The sequence below is a fragment of the Tetrahymena thermophila genome (assembly GCF_000189635.1).
Source record: "Tetrahymena thermophila SB210 genomic scaffold scf_8254464, whole genome shotgun sequence".
In the NCBI taxonomy this organism is placed as follows: domain Eukaryota; phylum Ciliophora; class Oligohymenophorea; order Hymenostomatida; family Tetrahymenidae; genus Tetrahymena; species Tetrahymena thermophila.
Window position 1 is genome coordinate 281,407 of NW_002476241.1, and position 18,601 is coordinate 300,007.

At 22.9% G+C, this 18,601-nt stretch overlaps 5 protein-coding genes across 5 annotated transcripts; 1 reads left to right on the forward strand and 4 right to left on the reverse strand. All coding sequences in view use genetic code 6, as the record gives it.

Annotated features, from left to right (window-relative positions):
* Positions 1–555: 555 nt before the first annotated feature.
* On the reverse strand, positions 556–4,521 carry TTHERM_00579200 (cyclic nucleotide-binding domain protein; the record flags this gene model as incomplete). Its single annotated transcript, XM_001022921.2, has 7 exons — positions 4,333–4,521; positions 4,170–4,259; positions 3,777–4,068; positions 3,275–3,588; positions 3,062–3,221; positions 1,873–2,814; positions 556–1,820 (listed from the first exon to the last, which is right to left on the reverse strand). The coding sequence occupies exons 1-7, from the start codon at positions 4,426–4,428 to the stop codon at positions 556–558; spliced, it is 3,159 nt and encodes a 1,052-aa protein (XP_001022921.2). The 5' UTR covers positions 4,429–4,521.
* Positions 4,522–5,315: 794 nt separating this feature from the next.
* TTHERM_00579210 (hypothetical protein) lies at positions 5,316–10,673 on the reverse strand (the record flags this gene model as incomplete). The annotated part of the gene is made up of 16 exons (XM_001022922.2): positions 5,316–5,438; positions 5,487–5,660; positions 5,718–5,854; positions 6,022–6,136; positions 6,193–6,300; positions 6,358–6,531; positions 6,584–6,713; positions 6,936–7,102; positions 7,320–7,449; positions 7,513–8,162; positions 8,270–8,465; positions 8,712–9,002; positions 9,090–9,742; positions 9,800–9,897; positions 10,028–10,150; positions 10,508–10,673. The coding sequence occupies 16 exons, from the start codon at positions 10,671–10,673 to the stop codon at positions 5,316–5,318; spliced, it is 3,435 nt and encodes a 1,144-aa protein (XP_001022922.2).
* Positions 10,674–11,305: 632 nt separating this feature from the next.
* On the reverse strand, positions 11,306–13,613 carry TTHERM_000579219 (hypothetical protein; the record flags this gene model as incomplete). Its single annotated transcript, XM_012799501.1, has 2 exons — positions 11,306–13,374; positions 13,424–13,613. 2 exons carry the CDS (start codon positions 13,611–13,613, stop codon positions 11,306–11,308), a joined length of 2,259 nt encoding a protein of 752 aa, XP_012654955.1.
* Positions 13,614–14,690: 1,077 nt separating this feature from the next.
* On the forward strand, positions 14,691–16,598 carry TTHERM_00579220 (small guanosine triphosphatase family (GTPase)-like Ras family protein; the record flags this gene model as incomplete). Its single annotated transcript, XM_001022923.2, has 5 exons — positions 14,691–14,739; positions 14,867–15,006; positions 15,067–15,113; positions 15,172–15,312; positions 15,389–16,598. 5 exons carry the CDS (start codon positions 14,691–14,693, stop codon positions 16,596–16,598), a joined length of 1,587 nt encoding a protein of 528 aa, XP_001022923.2.
* On the reverse strand, positions 16,479–18,220 carry TTHERM_00579230 (phosphatidate cytidylyltransferase). Its single transcript, XM_001022924.3, has 8 exons — positions 18,013–18,220; positions 17,824–17,933; positions 17,674–17,754; positions 17,367–17,548; positions 17,233–17,303; positions 17,087–17,171; positions 16,820–17,027; positions 16,479–16,762 (listed from the first exon to the last, which is right to left on the reverse strand). Exons 1-8 carry the CDS (start codon positions 18,110–18,112, stop codon positions 16,682–16,684), a joined length of 918 nt encoding a protein of 305 aa, XP_001022924.2. The 5' UTR covers positions 18,113–18,220; the 3' UTR covers positions 16,479–16,681.
* Between the last annotated feature and the right edge of the window lie 381 nt (positions 18,221–18,601).

Sequence of the window (18,601 nt, forward strand, 5' to 3'; positions counted from 1 at the left end):
ATAAATTAATTTAAAATTATTAAAGTAGTTTTTAATAAACCAAATGTTGTATATTTATTTCCTTTGTGAAATAATAGAGATAAACTAATTCTATAAATTACAAAAATTTTTAATATAAATTATTTAGTTTTCTCAATGAAATTATAAAATTATTATTCGTAGAAAAAATTCATTAAAATTAATTATAAAAAGGTATTTTTAAATTTTGTTAAGGATAATTTTCAAGCTCGTTTTTTGAAAAAAAAATGAAATAAAAAAGATAAAATTTGATTAAATTTCTTTTAATTAAATATTCTTTAGTATAGCCTATCCAAAATTAAAAAAGGCATTTAACTCTATATAAATTAGATTTACTATGTCACATAAAGTGACTGAGAAGATTAATATTAACTATATTTTTATGGAAATAAATTGATTAAGATATATAAATACTTTTCTATAACTTTAATGAGTATATATTTTATTACAATTTTGTCTATAAATTAATTTAGATTTTATTTGATATTCTTTTCAAAGATTTTAATTTTAGTAAAATAATTATTTTAATAGTATTTTTCAAGATAAAGCATTTTTGTTGCTATTTTAATTTTTTTATTTTTGTTGTTTAAAAGCTTTATTATAGCCAATTATGCTAAAATACTCATCTAATTTATTACTGTTTACTTTTTCAAAAATATTGATGCTAAGATCTTTTTATAAGTTATTTTATTAAAAGTTTTGTTGCTGGTTGATAGGATTCTTAAATATTGAACTAGAATATAAGTCACTTTTTTATGAAACAATTTTTTTCATGGATAATGTTTTACTTCCATGATTTAATACTTTATTTGGCTTAGTTACTGTTATAGGGAAGAATGAACTAGCATGTCTACTCATAGCTTGAAAATTGATTTTATTTTGACTAGAGTTGTCTGAATTCAGACAAGTTGTAGTATCTCCTGCATCGTTGCTTTTTATCTCTCTTCTGATAGGCGTATTTATCTACTGTATTTCCTAATATCCTAACTTATTATTAATTTAGGAAGAGTTTAGTGCTTCTGATTCATTTTTAACAATATTATCTGATGGACTTTTGTTATCCAATTATTTTATTTTTTAGTTCAAGCTTTCCTACACAAGAGAGCTTTTATCATTTACCATACATAAATTTTCATTCTTTTTTAAAACAAGAATGGAATTATTTGATGTTTATTTATTTTAAGAATCACTTTGACGAATGGCTGTAATTGATGCTTGAATTTCATTAGTTGAATTGATGTCATCGTCTATTGTTAGATTTTGCAAAGATGAATTAATATTGTGTTTATTTATTTAATTTTTCTAATCAAATTCACTTGAAACAGTTTACACATTATTACCATATTTATTATTTTTCTTATATTTTTGTTATTTTTGAATTGTTTCTAGCTAAAATTTTTATATCCTTGTTGGAGAAAGATGAAGAGTGCCCAAAACTTATGCTTCTAAGAACTGCTAAGAATTAGATTTTTAAATATGATTATTCACCACCACTTTCATTGGTTTCTTTAAAAGTACTTTGTTAGATTATTCATCGCCTAGCTACTTATTTTTAGTATTTTTAGAAGAATGAATTATGCCTAAAGGTAAATTTTCTTATATTAATTCTAGTTTTAGATGTTTTTGTTCTTTTAATTTAAGCTAATCATTGCTTTTTAGCTAAGGTAACTAAGTCGTTCCTTTTCCTAATTAGATTTCACCAATGCTTTAGATAAGACTGGTTGAGTTATTATGATATCCTTAAAACCCAGTTTAGTACTCGCTTGATATATGCCTTAGGTGCTTGGTGCTATAAGAACCTCCTTTATTAAATTTTATTTAATTAATATGCAAGCTAAATGTTTTGAAAATTACTTTAATCTGAAAGAAGAAGAATGCTCAACTTATCAGTATCTGACATATTACTAAGATGTTAAGAATCCAACTTTTTTCCTACTTTCTGCTTTTGATTGGCAAAAGAATGTATATTTTGCATGTCAGTGACAATATTACTGAGTAAGGCATTGTCTTATTAAACTTATTTAAGAGCATTTTTTTCTAATTGTTACTATACTGTAGCATTATTCCCACTAAAGTGTCCATCTTTCTTTTTTTTGTTTTTGGCATTCAGTATCTTTTCTATTCTTTAGGCGTTTTATATATTTTTTCCATCTCCAAAATCAAAAACTTGGCTTTTGACATCAAAAATATTATTTTATTGGCCTGGTGCCATATTAATTAGTCTTAGAGATGAAGAGCTTGTAATATTTTCTTCTTTGATATTTTAAGGGTTTTTTTCTGTAATTGAAGGTAGGAGAAGAGAACTTTAAATCTTATCTTGTTGCAATTACTATTACTAATTAGATTTTGTAAATAGGGGAACATTACCTCTCAATATATCTCTCTGAGAAGAAGCTTATTCATCTATGCTTTAGTTCTAATTTTGTGGTAGAGTTTCTGTAAAATGTTATCTATGACTTATTGCATCTTTCATTTTCTTTAATACCTCTTAAGCTTCTTCTTCGCTCCTATGTTTGTATTGTGTATTTAACAGCTTTTTTGATGTCTCCTTTTTCATTTACTGCAGTAACTCTTACCTGATTTCTTCTTCCTTATGCTCCAAAAGAATTTATCTACCCTTTTCTTTGTTTATTGTAACCTTCTTCAAGTAATCTTTCAAATCTCTTGGAAACTTTCTATCTATTATCTTTTTATCTGCTACTAAAACTTAGGCTTTAATCGATATAACTTCAGTAGTGTATAAATATTTTTACTCTCCCTTGAGCATAATCTCATCTCCCACCATAACACCAGGACCTTTTTGTTCAAAAAAAATAAACATCTTGTAAGCTTATTTTAATTTGTAAAAAATTTAACAAAATTAATAATTTGTTCAATTGCTTTTTTGTTTGTTTGTTTGCATACTTAATTTTCAGCATTTATCTGATGTTTTTTTTGATAAGAATTTTATATTTAAGCAATTATCATAATTAAAGTTTTATTTAAATAAGATTTTGTAAGATCAATAAATATAATACTACTTTTAATTAATTGAAATATTTACCAATTATTGTCAGTTTTGCTACTCTTTCTTCTTAGTGAGATTCACTAACTTGAATGGGTATTTTTTTCAATATTTAAGCCTCTCCCTCAGCAATAATGTAAAATTTATCATCTTGCTAGTTTTATTCAGTAATATAATGACCTCTGTTAAAACTAAGTACCTATTATTATTTTTTTTAATTTTAGCAACTATGAATATATTAACAAAATATACGGAGAAAGAATAGAGCATATTTTCTAATCTTGCACTTGAGTAGTTATCCATATCTTTAAATATTTAAAAAAGTATGTCTCTTCGGAGCTATAGAGTTTTTTTTAATTCTTCTAGAGCTGGAAGAAATTTATCTCTATCCAAAATGACCATTTCAGTGGGATGGGAATCTGCTAAAATTGTTGCAGTTCTTGCTTGATTAGTAAAGAGGGCTCTCTCTCCAAAAATACTTCCTGCTTGAAGAAGTCTCGTAGTTTTACCATAACGCTTCTTTAAATCATTGATTTCTCTTTGTGTAAGGTTATGTTAATCAAAGTCTAATTTGAAAATTTTAATTAATTGAAAAATAATGTAAATTTTTGTATTTTTGATTATATTAAACGCTATAAAAGTTATGTTTCAATCACTTCTATTTATGAAATAGAGGAAATTGATCAGTCAGGTATTAAACATTGAATTCTAGATTGACATAAAATAAAAATCATTTTCTTAAAAAAAGTTTTACCAAATGATATTTATTTTTTGAATTTGTGTCCTATCTATTTGATACGATCAACCATTGTTGATGGTATGTTTTATAATTGATTTTATATTACTTGATTTTCTGCCTGCTAATCCTAATTTTATGCATTTACAGTGGATTACTCGTCCTCTTCTTCTTAAAAATCTAAATCTTTTAATAGAAAGAGCATGCAACTTCCTTTTAGAATGATATATAATTTGTTGTTAGATGGTTCATCTTGATAGAAAATAACATCTCCCTTATTTTTTTTTTCATAAACTAACTCACCACAAATCTTTTTATTAAATAAAGATGAATGATAAAATACAGTTTTTACTGAGGAGTTAAGTAAATGTTTTATTAAATTATGGAAACAAAGAAATTAAAATAAATTACCTTAATCTGCTCAGAAATATCTGAACCATAAAAATAATTCTAAATAAATAGATTAAAACCATTCAGCAAGCTTATCTTATTGTATATTGTCTTTTTTAAAATTATTAATTAGTTATTGCTATTGAACCAAGCTAATTAATATCATTTCAAATTAAACAAATACCTCTAAATCTCTTTATGACTTCTCCTTTTTTTAAAGAAGATTCACAACTAACTCATAATCTTTTGAAGATGCTTGCTAAGCGCGCTTATTTTTCATCCAAAAATGATTTTAAAATATATAGAGTTTTGTGTTTTGATATTGATTATCCTATTTATAAATTAGATTTCTATTGTTAATATTTTTTAAAAAGGATTTAGATTATTTTTTATAAAAAACAACTCATAAATTTGCAAAATTTAGCTGGATAGTTTTTATAAATATAAAGATATGCAAAATTCATTAAAATTATAAAATTACTTGCTTTTTTCAACATCAAAATTAAAATAGAAACTCGTAAGTTAAACAGTTTTTACTTATTTTACTTAAACCAAATAATAATCAGTTAATTTAACATTTTTTATTTTTTACTGCCTTAATTTATTCATCACATAAAAATAATGTAACCTGAAACCTTTATTACTATAGATCATTATTTCTAAGTTGGTGATTTAATATGAATAATGTTGCTATTTCATAGACTCCTCAACATCTGAATCATTATATTTTTATTTTTTAAAAATATTCTACAAAAATAACTTAATTAATTATTTTTTTTAATGATTAAAATAAAATATACTATTTATATTGTCTAACTGTGTCAATTAAAAATTTTAAAATGATTTTGTTCCTACTTCTTTTATGAAAGAAATTATTTTATTTCATTGCTTCATTTTTAGAATAAATTTGTATTAAAATTTTTAAGAATATCAAATAGTTTTCAATTTTTTATTTTTTGAAGAAAATTCTATTTTGATTAAAAACAAAAAGATTTGCAATTTTTTGTTATTACATGTTGACATATAGAAAAATTATATGAAAGAATTTAAAATAACAAAATTAACTTTTAACTTGATAGAAAAATATATTGTTGATAGTTAATTTATTTATTTTTTAATTAATTAATTAGTTAGTTTGTTAAATATTTAAAAAGTAAATTCTTATTTTCAATATTGCAAATAGTAGACACTCTCAGAAAAATCCTGCTCGTTTTTATTTTCTAAGTACTAATTAAAGGCTGTTACCAAAGCTATATCTTTGCCCTTTATTTTTTCTATTACTTTTATTTCCTAAATTTTAAAATTATAAAAATATATTCGATTATTGATTTAAATTACTTCATTTCTAAGCAAATTCAGATCTTTTAACACAATCATAGCCTTTTGTTCAAGCTTTTTAAAGAATTGATGTTTGTAAAGTAAAGTTGTATTCTAAGCTAAGTCTTATTTATCTTTAGTAAAATTATAAACTTCGAAAATTGATTTAATCAAAGGATCATCATTATCTATCATCTTAAATTTAAAAAAATTGGAGTTAATTAAAAGCTTTTTTTAAAATTGTGCATGTACTTCATAAATTAAGTCAACGTAATCAACATCTTTCATAAGTCTTTCATGGAAAGTATCTATAAGTTCTCTCATGTATATTTGTTCAACATTGATTGATTATTTTTGTTACCTTACCTTTTATTCAGCTTCATTTAGCTCTATATTGTTAAAAAATTTTGTTAATTTTAAAATGAAATCTTAAATAATTTCTATTTAAAAATCAATAAAAACTTAGATTATCAAAAAATAATAAAAAAACATTATGATATATTCTAAATCAATGAAAAAAAAAAATTAAGAGAAAAATTGCTAATATGAAATTCACCTTATTTCCTTTCGATAGCATAATTTTTGACCTTGTCAATGAATTGCTATTTATCTCTATTTTCCTTAAATTTCTTGTAAAGTTCAAAGAGCATACTATCACCAAATCTGATGCACTAAGAGTTAATATAAAAATAAATAATTAAAAAATAATTTTAGGAGGCATGTTTACTTTTTCTAAAGCTTAAGCTTATTCATAGCTGATATACTTCTTAAGGTAGAATAAGATAGTTAGTTACTTGTTTGTTGACTCATCAAATTATTCTATTTCTTCGTAATCCTAATTTTAAAATTAGTGTTTCATTTTAAATTTAAATTACTTAATAAAAATACTTACAAGATGATTTTTGAAGAAGTAAAGTTAATCAATTAGCTTAAGAGTTTGTGTAAAATCCTATAAATCTTAGTCGTGTAAATAGACTTCAAAAGCTGAAAGAACATTAATGTCTTCTTTAGTGTACAAAAAGTTGAAAGTATTAAATTCTTTTAAAGAAATGAGTCTTGATTTTTCCTGTATTTAATTTTAGTTATTTTAGAAGTAAAGAAAATTTAAATAGATTTACAAATAAAAAGTCAAGTAAATTCTTAAATTTTAAGTATTTATCTCTTCTGTTTTTCACTTTTGGACTCTTTGACAAAGGAGACTCTTCTTCCTCATCATTGAATTCTTGAGATTTAGATTCTATTAAGTTTCTAAAAAATAATAAATTAATTAAATAATTTTATTTATTAATAAAATATATTAAAATTTTTAAATAATTTATGATATAGAACGATTAAAAGTTGCTAAATAATGCTTATTTTTTTGAATTAAAAACTTTTTATTTTGATAACATTTATTTTTTTTTATGATTTTAAACTTTAAATAAACTTTTTTTAAAAAAATAAATAATTATAGTTAAATCAAAGACTTACAAAATCAGTTTTTTATTTTGTTCATACTAAAGGTAGTTAGGATCTTGCTTAATTTTTTCTAATATTTCTACAAATTCTAGGTATCTGTTATAATACATTTTATCACATATCAAATCTTGTTGTTGATTTAAATTTATTTAATTTCTCAACTTTCTCAATGCTTCAAACTTTTATAAAATAAGTTAAATTTATACTTGAAAAACAATTATTAGATTTAAATTAAAAATAGAAGCATTTAAACGGAAAAGCATAAATAAAACTAAATATTTTGCAGCTATGGCATCAAATAATTATTTTAAAAAACTTATTAGGATAAGATATCTAAACAAATTTAAAGATTTAGATGTGAATTTAATAAGAGAAATTTAAAAATTAATTTTTTACATAATTGTCATCAAATTCAACTTAGTCTTTAGCTTAGTGGAATTAATCAATTATTTCTATGATTTGCTAATCTTAAGTGTTTGTTTATATTTTAGATTCTCTTCTAGACTCAGTTCTGCTTCTTGTGACACTATTTGAATAATTAGACAAAAAATTTATATTTATGCAATTAACAAAATTAAAGAATTTTAACTTGTTTCCATTAAGACCTAAACTGAAAGTTGGTCTACGCTCTCCACTCTTCTTTTTGGCTATTTGAGAGTAAGCAAAAAGAGCAATTTAAGTATTTTAATCCATTTAAACATTTTACTAATTATCTTTATTATCTTCCTTTGTATAGTTTACTTCACTTGATTCTGGGATAGATGTCATTTAAGCATTAGAAATTTCAGTGCGTGACATTCTAGATTGATAAACTATAGGTTACTATTAATTTTAATAAAGATCACGAGTACTTCCTTAAACTGAAGTTAAATTAGATTAAACTTTTGACATGGGAATGCTAAATTGATTTGGTGCATTACTTATTGGGGCAGATTAAGGGGTATTTGTGTTATTTGTAATTGTACTATAGCAGTTAACTAATTAATTATTGTTATTCATGTTATTATTATACGAAAAAGAAGTTTCTTTCTAGTCAAAGCACTTTAAGTTTTTAGAAAGAATATCAAGAAACTCGTCAATATTACCTAAAGCTCTTAAATTCATGAAAGCTCCACATATTGGAGAAAGTACATCATCCTTTAAGCTATTAATTTAGTCAACCTCTTTTTTTTCAAAATATTTTTCAACAATACGTTAGATGAGATTTCTGCCATATCCTTAAAATATTTTTAATATCACCTAATAGTAAATTTAAAAAAAGTTTTTTGTTAATAGTTAGTTTTTTTGAAAATATCGAAATGAAACCAATAAAAATAATTTAGATATGAATTAATTAATTAATTTACATCAGGGTTGTTAAATGTTTAAAGAGTTTCAATCATATTTAAAAATTCTTTATTATTCGTGTTTGATGGGTGTGCGCAGTAAACTATTATACTTGCATCTTCTACTGATAGGATTCCATTCTTATTGTAATCTCTTAGGAATTTTCTAATACCTTTATATGTTTTTAAGTCCCACTTTTTATTCTAAGTGCTAAGCCTTTTTTATAAATATTTATTTATATATCATAATTAAATTAGTATAAGAAGGAGGATTTTAGATAGAATACCCAAAATCATCAAAATAGTCTTGTTATAAATTTTTTGAAACAATTTTTTTTAAATTTTAAGACTTTGGTGATAGAAAATCGTCAAAATAAAATTTATTCATTTTTCACTTTTGACAAGAGTCTATTTTCAATTTTAAAATTAGAATTAATAATCCTAACTAACTAATTATTTTTACCCTTTTTTAAATTTTTTTAATGAAGATCTTTTTTCCTTATTTTCAAAGCTCACATCCATTTTGGTAGGAGTCATTTTTTTAGCATACTATTCAGCTATTTATTTGAGCGATTAAAGTAATTCAGATTCGTCATTAAAAATCTTAAAATTTTAGTATGCTGTAATTAAGTCTGGGTTTTTTTTTTTGACTTGCTTCAAAATATATTTGAATTCATCATCTTCAAAAATATCTCTAAATCTTGATTAGCATAGTATTTCAATAAGTTCGAATGTGATATCCTAACTGACTAAACTTTATAATCAAAAAAATATTTAAGATTCATATTGAAGTCTTGTAATAGTTTTATTTTTAGGTAAATTTAATAGGTATTTATTTTACTTGGGAGATTCGTCTGATTTGAATTCATGTGGTAGAATAGAATTTTGTTGTTAGGAAGAGTACATTAAAGTTTTGCTAGGGAGATTAAAGAAGTTGATGGGTTGTTATTGTTAATCCTAAGTAAGTAAATGATCTTATTAAGTTGCAATTGAAGAACTCTTAGGAGTGTTTTTTATAAAATTGTTAATTGCATCAACTAGCTCAGAGTTGATTGGTTCTTTTATTGATAATTCTCTTTCGAAAATCATTTCTTTTCCATGATATAGTTAGAAAAGATAAGGGCTATCAGAAGGAACAAAAGCTCCTTTTGATCTTTTTGAAGGATAAAGTGAATAGTAAACTTCAATATTAGGGAAAGGTTGATTAATTTATTTGGCTATTGAATTTCCTTCCTTTAATTGTTCATGGTCATCGAAGAAGAGAACGCAGTAAAAATTAACAGGCACTGTATCATGCATGAATGCTTCAAAGTCATGTATCACTCTACTCATATTCGTAGGTGTGTCATCATATTGCATGATTGTGTTATTATTAGTATTTGAGTGTAAAACACTATTATTATTTGTATACTTAATTTAATGGTTTAAATCATAGCTTGCAGAACGACTTGCCCTAGGGTTTGTTGCATTGAATTAGTTACTGCTGATATTTGTCTGATTTATTTAAATAAATTAATTTAAGGTGGAATTTAATTTAAATTAGTTTAATACCTTTGATGCATTCATAATTCCGCTTCCAGCTATATAGTGAGGTGAAGAATCTCTTCCTCCAAAATCAGCTGCTGCACTACTTCCATATTGAGAACCATCTAAGTTAATAAATCAAATAAATTGATTAATAAACTTATTAAAAAAGTATTAATATCTATAAATATATATAATTTATTTATAGTTTTAACGTTTTAACTGCATAATTGTTTAAGGGCAATATAATTTTACTTGTATGATTTGATCGAGGCTTATTGGGAGTTGAGGTACTAGGAGTGGGTGCATATATAACCTGGTAAGTATTCTATGGATAAAACTCTTGACAAAAGAAAGCAGCTAAGTCGAATATATTATCTAATTTTGTTTAATTTTATATATTTGTTAATTTGGTTTCATGCTTAACAGCCAGTTAAGATCAAAATCTGTAAAATAGTTTCCTAAAAATTTAAATCATATTGTACAAGATTTTGCAAACGTTCAAATAAATTATTGTTCAAATCATGCTAAATTTGGAATTAAAAATTTTAAATATCCTTTCAGTAATAGATATTTTTACAATATTATTTGATATGTATTTAGAAAGATTAAAAAAATAGCAAGTATTTTTGTAAGTAAATTATAGAATAGAAATGCTTAATATTATTAAACTATTTATGGGAATAAATAGATTCTGTTTGTAAGCTTGGCATTGAATTTCAGATTGTAAATTACTTGTGACTATATCTTTGAGATAAATTATTGAATTTGTTGGAAGACAGAATATGCTCCTAATAAAAGATGCAAATTAATTTGTATTGCTCCAATCTGTTATGTATAGATCTTGCTAATCCTTCTAATAGATCAATGTAAATTTCTTTGGCGATTTGTGCATCTACATTTTTCTTACTATTTAAATTTGTTTAGTTGTTTGTTAGTACTTGCTTGCTTAATTGCTAATTTATCAACTATTTGTTATGTTTATTTAGTATAAATAATCAGTAGATGAATGAATTATTAATTATATTTTTCAAATTTTGATTGTTTGTTTGTTAATCTCCTTGTAAGTATTTATTGAATAATTTATTTATTCGTTTTAATTATCTTATTACACTTCAAAAATTTTAATTAATCTTAACTTGCCAAATTATAATAAAATCCTTGAAAAAGATTTGATTTTTTATTTAAATTTTATTAAATTATTTAAAAAATATGCATGCAAATAAATCTTATCTTATTTAACTAAAGATTATCCTTTCTGCTTTATTTAATTAATATAGATATCTACTCATTTATTCATTTTTATACTAGTATATTTAAAAAAAAATAAATAAATCAAACTTGTAAATCATACTATTTTTACACAAATTGTAGTCTAAAATAAATTATAATTATAAATTAAATCTTTATTTTTTTTAATTTTTATATGCAGGTATAGAATAGAGACTATTCTTTATATATATATTTATTTATAAATATTTACAAAGATAATTTAATTACTCATAATAATTTATTATATAAAAGAAAACTCAATCAAAATTTGCTTAAATTTATAGCATCAAATGAAACTCCTTATGAGATTCTGAAAGATTTTAATTTTGTGTTTTTCATTACGTTTTTGGCTATTTTATATGAATTCAAAGGCGATTCATGCTAGTTTGGAGCTTTCTATAGTTGAAAATTATTTACATTTTAGCCCATAGAAAATTAATTAGTGTTTGACTAGGGCATTGAAGTGATATTGCTTTATAAAAAACTATTGTGGTTGTTTGTATTTTGAACATTTGTTTAATCAGCTGATTAGTTGATATAAGAGATGTTAGATGTTATGGCTGTATTTGCACCAGAATGAAAAGTTTTGCTATTTCTCGATCTTGGTGCTGGAGGCAAATAGTTGTTATTACTAGGATTTATTTTTGTTTCTATTTCACCTTAACTGTTATAATTTTTTTAATTCTCTAGCAGATTAAATTCATTTTTTGCATGATTTTCCCCTTGAGTTTTTACTCTGTTGGAATAATTATCCAATTATGACTTTATTAAATCATTGGTGAACTAAAATTCGTTCTACGAATTGAGATTGCTGAAACTATTTTTTTTAGATTTCTCAGGGGAAGAGTCAAAAGCATAATTTTATTTGTAATATGCTGTCAAATTATGTGGATTATGTTATGGATCTTAAATTTTTGAATTACTATTTGTTCTCACACCTGTGTCTTTATTTTAATTCATTTTAAGACTGTCAATTTCTTATCCAAGAATGCTATTTCTATATTTTTTTGCTAAAACTTGTGGATTTTAATACATATTTTATAACTATTTTGATTTTCTATTTATTTGCTAACTCTTTTAAAAAACTTTTATAGCTAAATTATCGCCTTCTTTTAAAATGACCTCCTAACCTGTTAGCCATGGTTTATGCAAATAATTTTTTGAAGTGTCATTTTAGTTACTCTTTTTTTAAGTATTATCTTCGTCACTATTTTCATCTTTCATTTCTATTTTCATTTAGTTAAATTATAATTCAAGTAGAGATAACCTTTGACTGAGTGTCTACAGTTTATCTTCAAGAGTTACTTCTTCTTACAAAATTTCTTCTTTAACTGATGAATTTTAAGTTGGAATTTGCAACTCAATTTATTTGTTATCGTTTTGTTGGTTTTGCTATTCGCTTAATTTATTTGAGGAAAAAGAAGGGAGATCATTTAATTTTTAGGAAAAATTTGAGTCTTAAGTACCGCTTTATCTAACTATTTAACTAGGCGTTACAGATCTCTGTTTTATTTTATCATTGAGTCTATGACTTAGAGTCTAAGAAATAAGGTCCATATTCTCTTGAATCTTTTCAAAATTTTCATTAAAATTAACAAGTTGTGATTCAAGCTGGTCATATTTGTTTTTTAGTTTAACAAAATCAACATTGTTTCTTTCTTTTTCGCATTTTCTAGTTATTTAGCTAATTTATTCAATTTATTTCTACATATTTTTTAACTCCTTTTCTGCATTAAGTATCAAATCATTAGAAGCAGTTTACTATTTTTCAATAGTTTCTTGAACTAATTTAATTTCCCTTTTAATATTTTCTTTAGTTTTATTCTCAATTTTTTCTAAAAACCCAACAGATTTCTCTTTATTCTAGCTATTTTCTTGCTCATTATTGTTGCCAAAAATATTATCTAAAGCTGAAATAGCATCTTTACTAGCTTATACCTTAATTTGATTTAACTAATCTTAAATTCCAGGATTGTTTGTAATAAATTCCAAAACTTATGGACTCGTTGTAACAATATTAATAATTCTTTCTTCATTTTTTTAATCTTCCATTGCTTGTTTAAACATTTCTTTAGTTGAATCAGCTTCTTTTTTAATTAAAACTAAAAGCTCATTGTTATCTTAGATTTTCATATTTACTCCCCTGCTAATATCATCTAATCTCTTATTAATCTTATCTATTTCTTCTTCCATTTTTATTCTCATCATAGTATTTTAATTTTCACATTTGTTTTTAACTTCTTTCAAATTAGCATTGAGAGTCTGGTTTGTTAAATTAAAATTCAATTGAGTTTCTTCTGCTATTGTTTTACACTCGTTAATAACCTAGTCTTTTACCATTAAAAATAAACTCTTTATCAAAATTTAAAAATAACTTACTTTGTTTTGTAAAATTTTATTCTTATTTTGCTTTGAGTAAAACGTGATTACTCTCTATTTCTACTATTTTCTCATTTATAATGTTAAAGAATGCGATAATGCACTCTGGTATATTGTTCCATTTATTCTCATCAAATATCAAAGGACCCTTAATCTTAGGTTAGCTATTTTAGTTATCTCGCTTAAGCATAATTCTTACCTCGAATAAAAAGATTTTTCAACAATAAATGAATTAAGTTCGAGGATGTTGCAAAAATATGCTTTTTTACAAATGAGCTTCTTTTTAATTATTCAAATATTATTTGATTAATGCAAATATTTTTTGGTTATTTAATTTTTATCAAAATTCTTTAAATTAATTTGCAAAATAATTTAAGATAGTGAGTGAATGATAAGCAATACATTCTTATTATTAAATCAAAATGAATGATCTAAATAAAAGATCTATTTATAATAATTTTTATTGATTCTAACTGCTATAAATATCCTTTCTTTTCCAATATTACCATTTAATTTTCGTAAATGTGAATCATTTACATTCGCACCTTCTCATTACCATAATCTTTGAGAATATTTAAATGAAACTGATTAAAGAATTCACTAAATAACACAATTAATAAATCAATTACTCATAAAATATGCTTTAAAATTCAATTAAATAATAGCTTACATTAATTCTTCCAATATTAATAAGATTAATTTTAAACTCTAAATATGTTAATTTTTAACTCTGATAAAATCATTACATTTTTTATTTTACATTTACAAAATAAATTCCTAGTCGTTAAGGTTTTTAAATCAACTCTTAATATGTAAAAAAAATTTAACTTATTAAATTATTAAATCTTAGCTAACTTTAAAGTAAGTCATTTTATTTGTTATTATCATGAACTACCTTGATGAATTTTAATAATATTTTTTTTCTAGTTTAATTTTATAAAATCATAATTAAAACTTAATTTTACACTTTGCTTTAATTAAATCTTTTAACTATCAAATTTGTGTAAAATTTTTTGGACGATAAAACTAACTAGGCAAGCTAATTCTTATATAAATAATATCTATCTATTTCTTAGAGTAAAAGTAATTGTCTCAATAGACTTTAGATATCATTAATATTGATCAAAATTTAATAATTTTCTTTTAACCAAAAATTTATCAAAATCAAAAAGTTAACAAATAATACATATCACAATTACTATTCTACAAATATTTTAGGTAAAACAGGAAAGGCTCATTCTATTAAAAAAAGGGGTTTTAAATAAAAATGAATTAGTACGACTATTTATTTAAGTTCATCATTATCGGAAATACAAGTAATTTTAAGTTGTTAAACAAAACATTTTAGCTATGTTTCAATGCTATAGAGTTTATCCTACATATAAAAATGAACTACTTATTTTTATAAATAAATAAATAAATACATCAATATTTTATTAATAGGTGTTGGGAAATCTTGCATTCTTTCTTAGTTTACTGAAAACAGATTTAAAAGAGAACACGATGCGACTATAGGAGTTGAATTTGGTTCAAAAAATATAGAGGTTGATGGATACACTATTAAAATATAAATATGGGATACAGTAATTAATTGCTAGAAATTTTCAAATTATAAAGCTTATCATTTATAATTATGTAAATAGGCAGGATAGGAATCATTTAGAAGTATCACAAGATCCTACTACAGAGGGTAAATTATATATAACATTATTTTATAGAATTAAATTAATGAAATTTCCTTAAAATAGATCTGTTGGCGCTTTACTAGTTTATGATGTGACAAAAGAAGATAGCTTCTAAGATTTAAACAAATGGATCAGTGATGTCTCTGAAAACGCTAATAAAGATTTATCAGTAGCTGTTTTAGGCAACAAAATTGATTTAGATAAGTAATATTTATCAATCAACTTTTTTTATTTTGATTGAGAAAATAAAATATATTTAATCTTAACTTCCTTAACTTAGTCGTGAAGTAAAAGCAAAAGATGGTGAAGCATTTGCATCAGAAAGAAATTTTCTTTTCTTTGAAACATCAGCTTTAAATGGAGATAATATTGGTGAGGCTTTTTATGCATTAGCTAAACATGTATTAGATAGAATTATAGAAAAGCAAATAGATTTAACAGATCAAGTAATAATAATAGATAAATAAAAAAATATAGTTTTAATTTTAATAATAATAATAATAATAATAATAGAGCAGTGGAGTAAAAGTAGGAGCTAAAAGGGGAAAGCAAAAGAATTTTATATAGAATTAAGTATAAAATACAGCTATAGAAAGCTAAAAATAGAATATAGAATTAGATCAAAGCAGCGAATCTATCTCTATATCCAAAAAAGGATAAAATTGCAGTTGTTGAAAAATTAAAATCATTTCTAAACAATAAAATTTAAAAAATTAGCTTTTGTTATGTCATATATAGATAGATACTGCTAAAGCGAAAGTAACAAATAAGTTCTAATTTTAAATACAAGTTCTTTCTAAATTTAAAATAAAATGTAATAATAAATTAACACAAGGCAATTCATTAAATTATTTCTGTATTAAAATAAATTGTCTCTTTATGTAATATATAAAGTTTTATATCTCTTTTAAAAAAATTACTATTTATAATTGTTCAAATTATATTCAAATTCTTCAAACATAAGAATTCAACAGAAATAAAAATAAAAAATATATGTGAAAATCTAAAAATTAATCAAGATGCTTATTCAAATTTTAGAAATTATATTGCCATTTCTCATAAATGAAAGCTTCAATATAATTAACATTCAAAAGCATTTTATTAAAAAAAAACTATTTATTTATTTATACAAATTTATCAATAAAATACTTAATTTGTAAGAATCTAAGGTATAGTATGGTTACAAAATAGTAAAATAAAATTGTTAATATTTTTTTGAAATATTTATTCAAAAAATAAATTATTAAAGTGTTAAAAAAAATTATTTAGATATAGCTTCAAAATTAACTTTTTCAAAAATCAAACATCAAGATTAAAAAATCATAATATTAAAATAAAAAGATAAATTAATTTAGATTTTGCTAAGAATTGTTAAATAGTTTTTGAAAAATTTTCTTTGCCTTTTAAGTAATAAATAAATAAATTAATTACTTATATAATTAGTTTAATTATTACACATACTTGAAAATAAATACAAATAATTAAAATGAAAGTGTATATATTTGGTTAATAAATGTTATTTTTAACTAAATGTTATAATGCTTTTTTGTTCATCGCTATTATCAAAATATTTTCATACTAGAGTTTTGTCATTTAAAATAAACATTTTAATGTACATAAAGACTATTGGAGCACTATACATAAGAGAGTCAAGCTATTTATAGAGAAATAAAATATTAATTTGAATGAATATTTTTTAAATAAATTTTACTCTATCTAGAATACCACCATGGCCTGGGAAGATAGAACCAGAATCTTTTGTATCAGCAGCTCTTTTTACAAAAGACTCAAGTAAATCTCCATAAACTGCAGCTATTGACCCTAAAAATCCGATTATTATATATTAACTGAGAGAAATATCTGGCATCACAGGTGCCACATGAACATTGAAGAAATAAATCAAAATATTTGTTAAAACGCTATTAATTTTTAGTAAATATTATTTATTTTTAAAAAATATCAAAATAAATTGTGTTACCTAAGTAAAACAGCTCCAAATACTCCTTCTATTGTCTTTTTAGGAGAAATTCTAGGGCAGAATAACCTTTTACCTAATGCAGAACCTGTTTTAAAGTTATTTTTATTAATGTTAAATATTTCTAAATATTGAAATTTTTAGTTTACCCATAAAAAGTGCTCCATTATCACTCTGGAAGGCAGTGATAATATGTAAAATAATAAATGAGTATCCCTTTCTATTTATTCATATAATTAAATATTTATTGCGGCTAAAATATTGTTTAGAATTAATTTTTTACTCATAATTGTAAGCATAGATAATAAAGCTTAAAGGTTAAACGAAGATTAAAAAATAGAAAACATAGCCTGTAATGTAGCCAAAAGTAAGCCACAACAAAGTTTTTTCATCTACATCTTTTTCTTTAGGTTTTGCTTAGAGAAACTTAATCAAACCGCACAAAGATATCATCATTATTGTTAACTATTTATTGGTTATTTCAATTGTTTAATTTAATCTGAATAATGCTGAATACAATTAATTAGAAACATGAAAAAATGAAAAAGTGAAAAATTTTCAATTATTTCAAATAAACTTAAAATTATTACAAATTGATAGAGCTCTAAATCTGACTAACTTTATGAAAAGTAAACTGCTTACAGGAAAAATAAAATAGGGAGATGGATAAACTATTGTTTTGTTGATTTAAAAAATATTTTAAATATTTGCAATAATGAAAACTAAATTATTTGATTTACTTGTAATGAACTCAGTTTATCAACATAAAAGTAATATTTAGAGGATGTCTATTTTTTTAATATCTCGCTTATTATGTGGGTGTATTCTTAAAGCGAAAAAACGCTAGCAGCTGCATATTTTACAAATAATGAATTGAAAATTTTGAAATTATATGTAAAATTGATAAATCTAAAGATTATAACTATTACCTATAACTACTATTAATAAAGAAGTCTTAAACAAGCAGGCACCTAAAAGTATGGGGACCGCTATAACTCCTGTGATAATTCTTTTTTTCCAATCTACCATTTTATTAATTTGTTATTTGCTATCAGAAAACTAATTTTCAACTATGAGGTATCTATATATCTTAAATATTTTTTGCTTTTAAATAATCTAATTGCTTAATTTCTTATTTAATTAAAACTTAATCTTTATGAAAGTAAAGCGTGTAAGATTTCTATTTAAAATACAACATTTTTTCTTAATTAATTTTATGATAATTTAAAATTAAATAAATGTATCTAAATTGTAATTGTAAACAAAAAAATCCTATGAAATACCCCAAAACAAATCTTTTGAATTTATTTTATTATTTTATTCACTTTTAGTGAATCATAATAATAATATTTAAATATTTATTTCTTATAGCAATTTAAAATACTATTTTATAAAATAGAAGTAAATTTTTACAAAAAGTAACCATCAAAGTAATTTTAATGAAAAAATGATTTAATTAAAGAATGAATGAAGTAAAAAAAAATTAAATCATAAAAAAATTAACATCTAAAACACAAA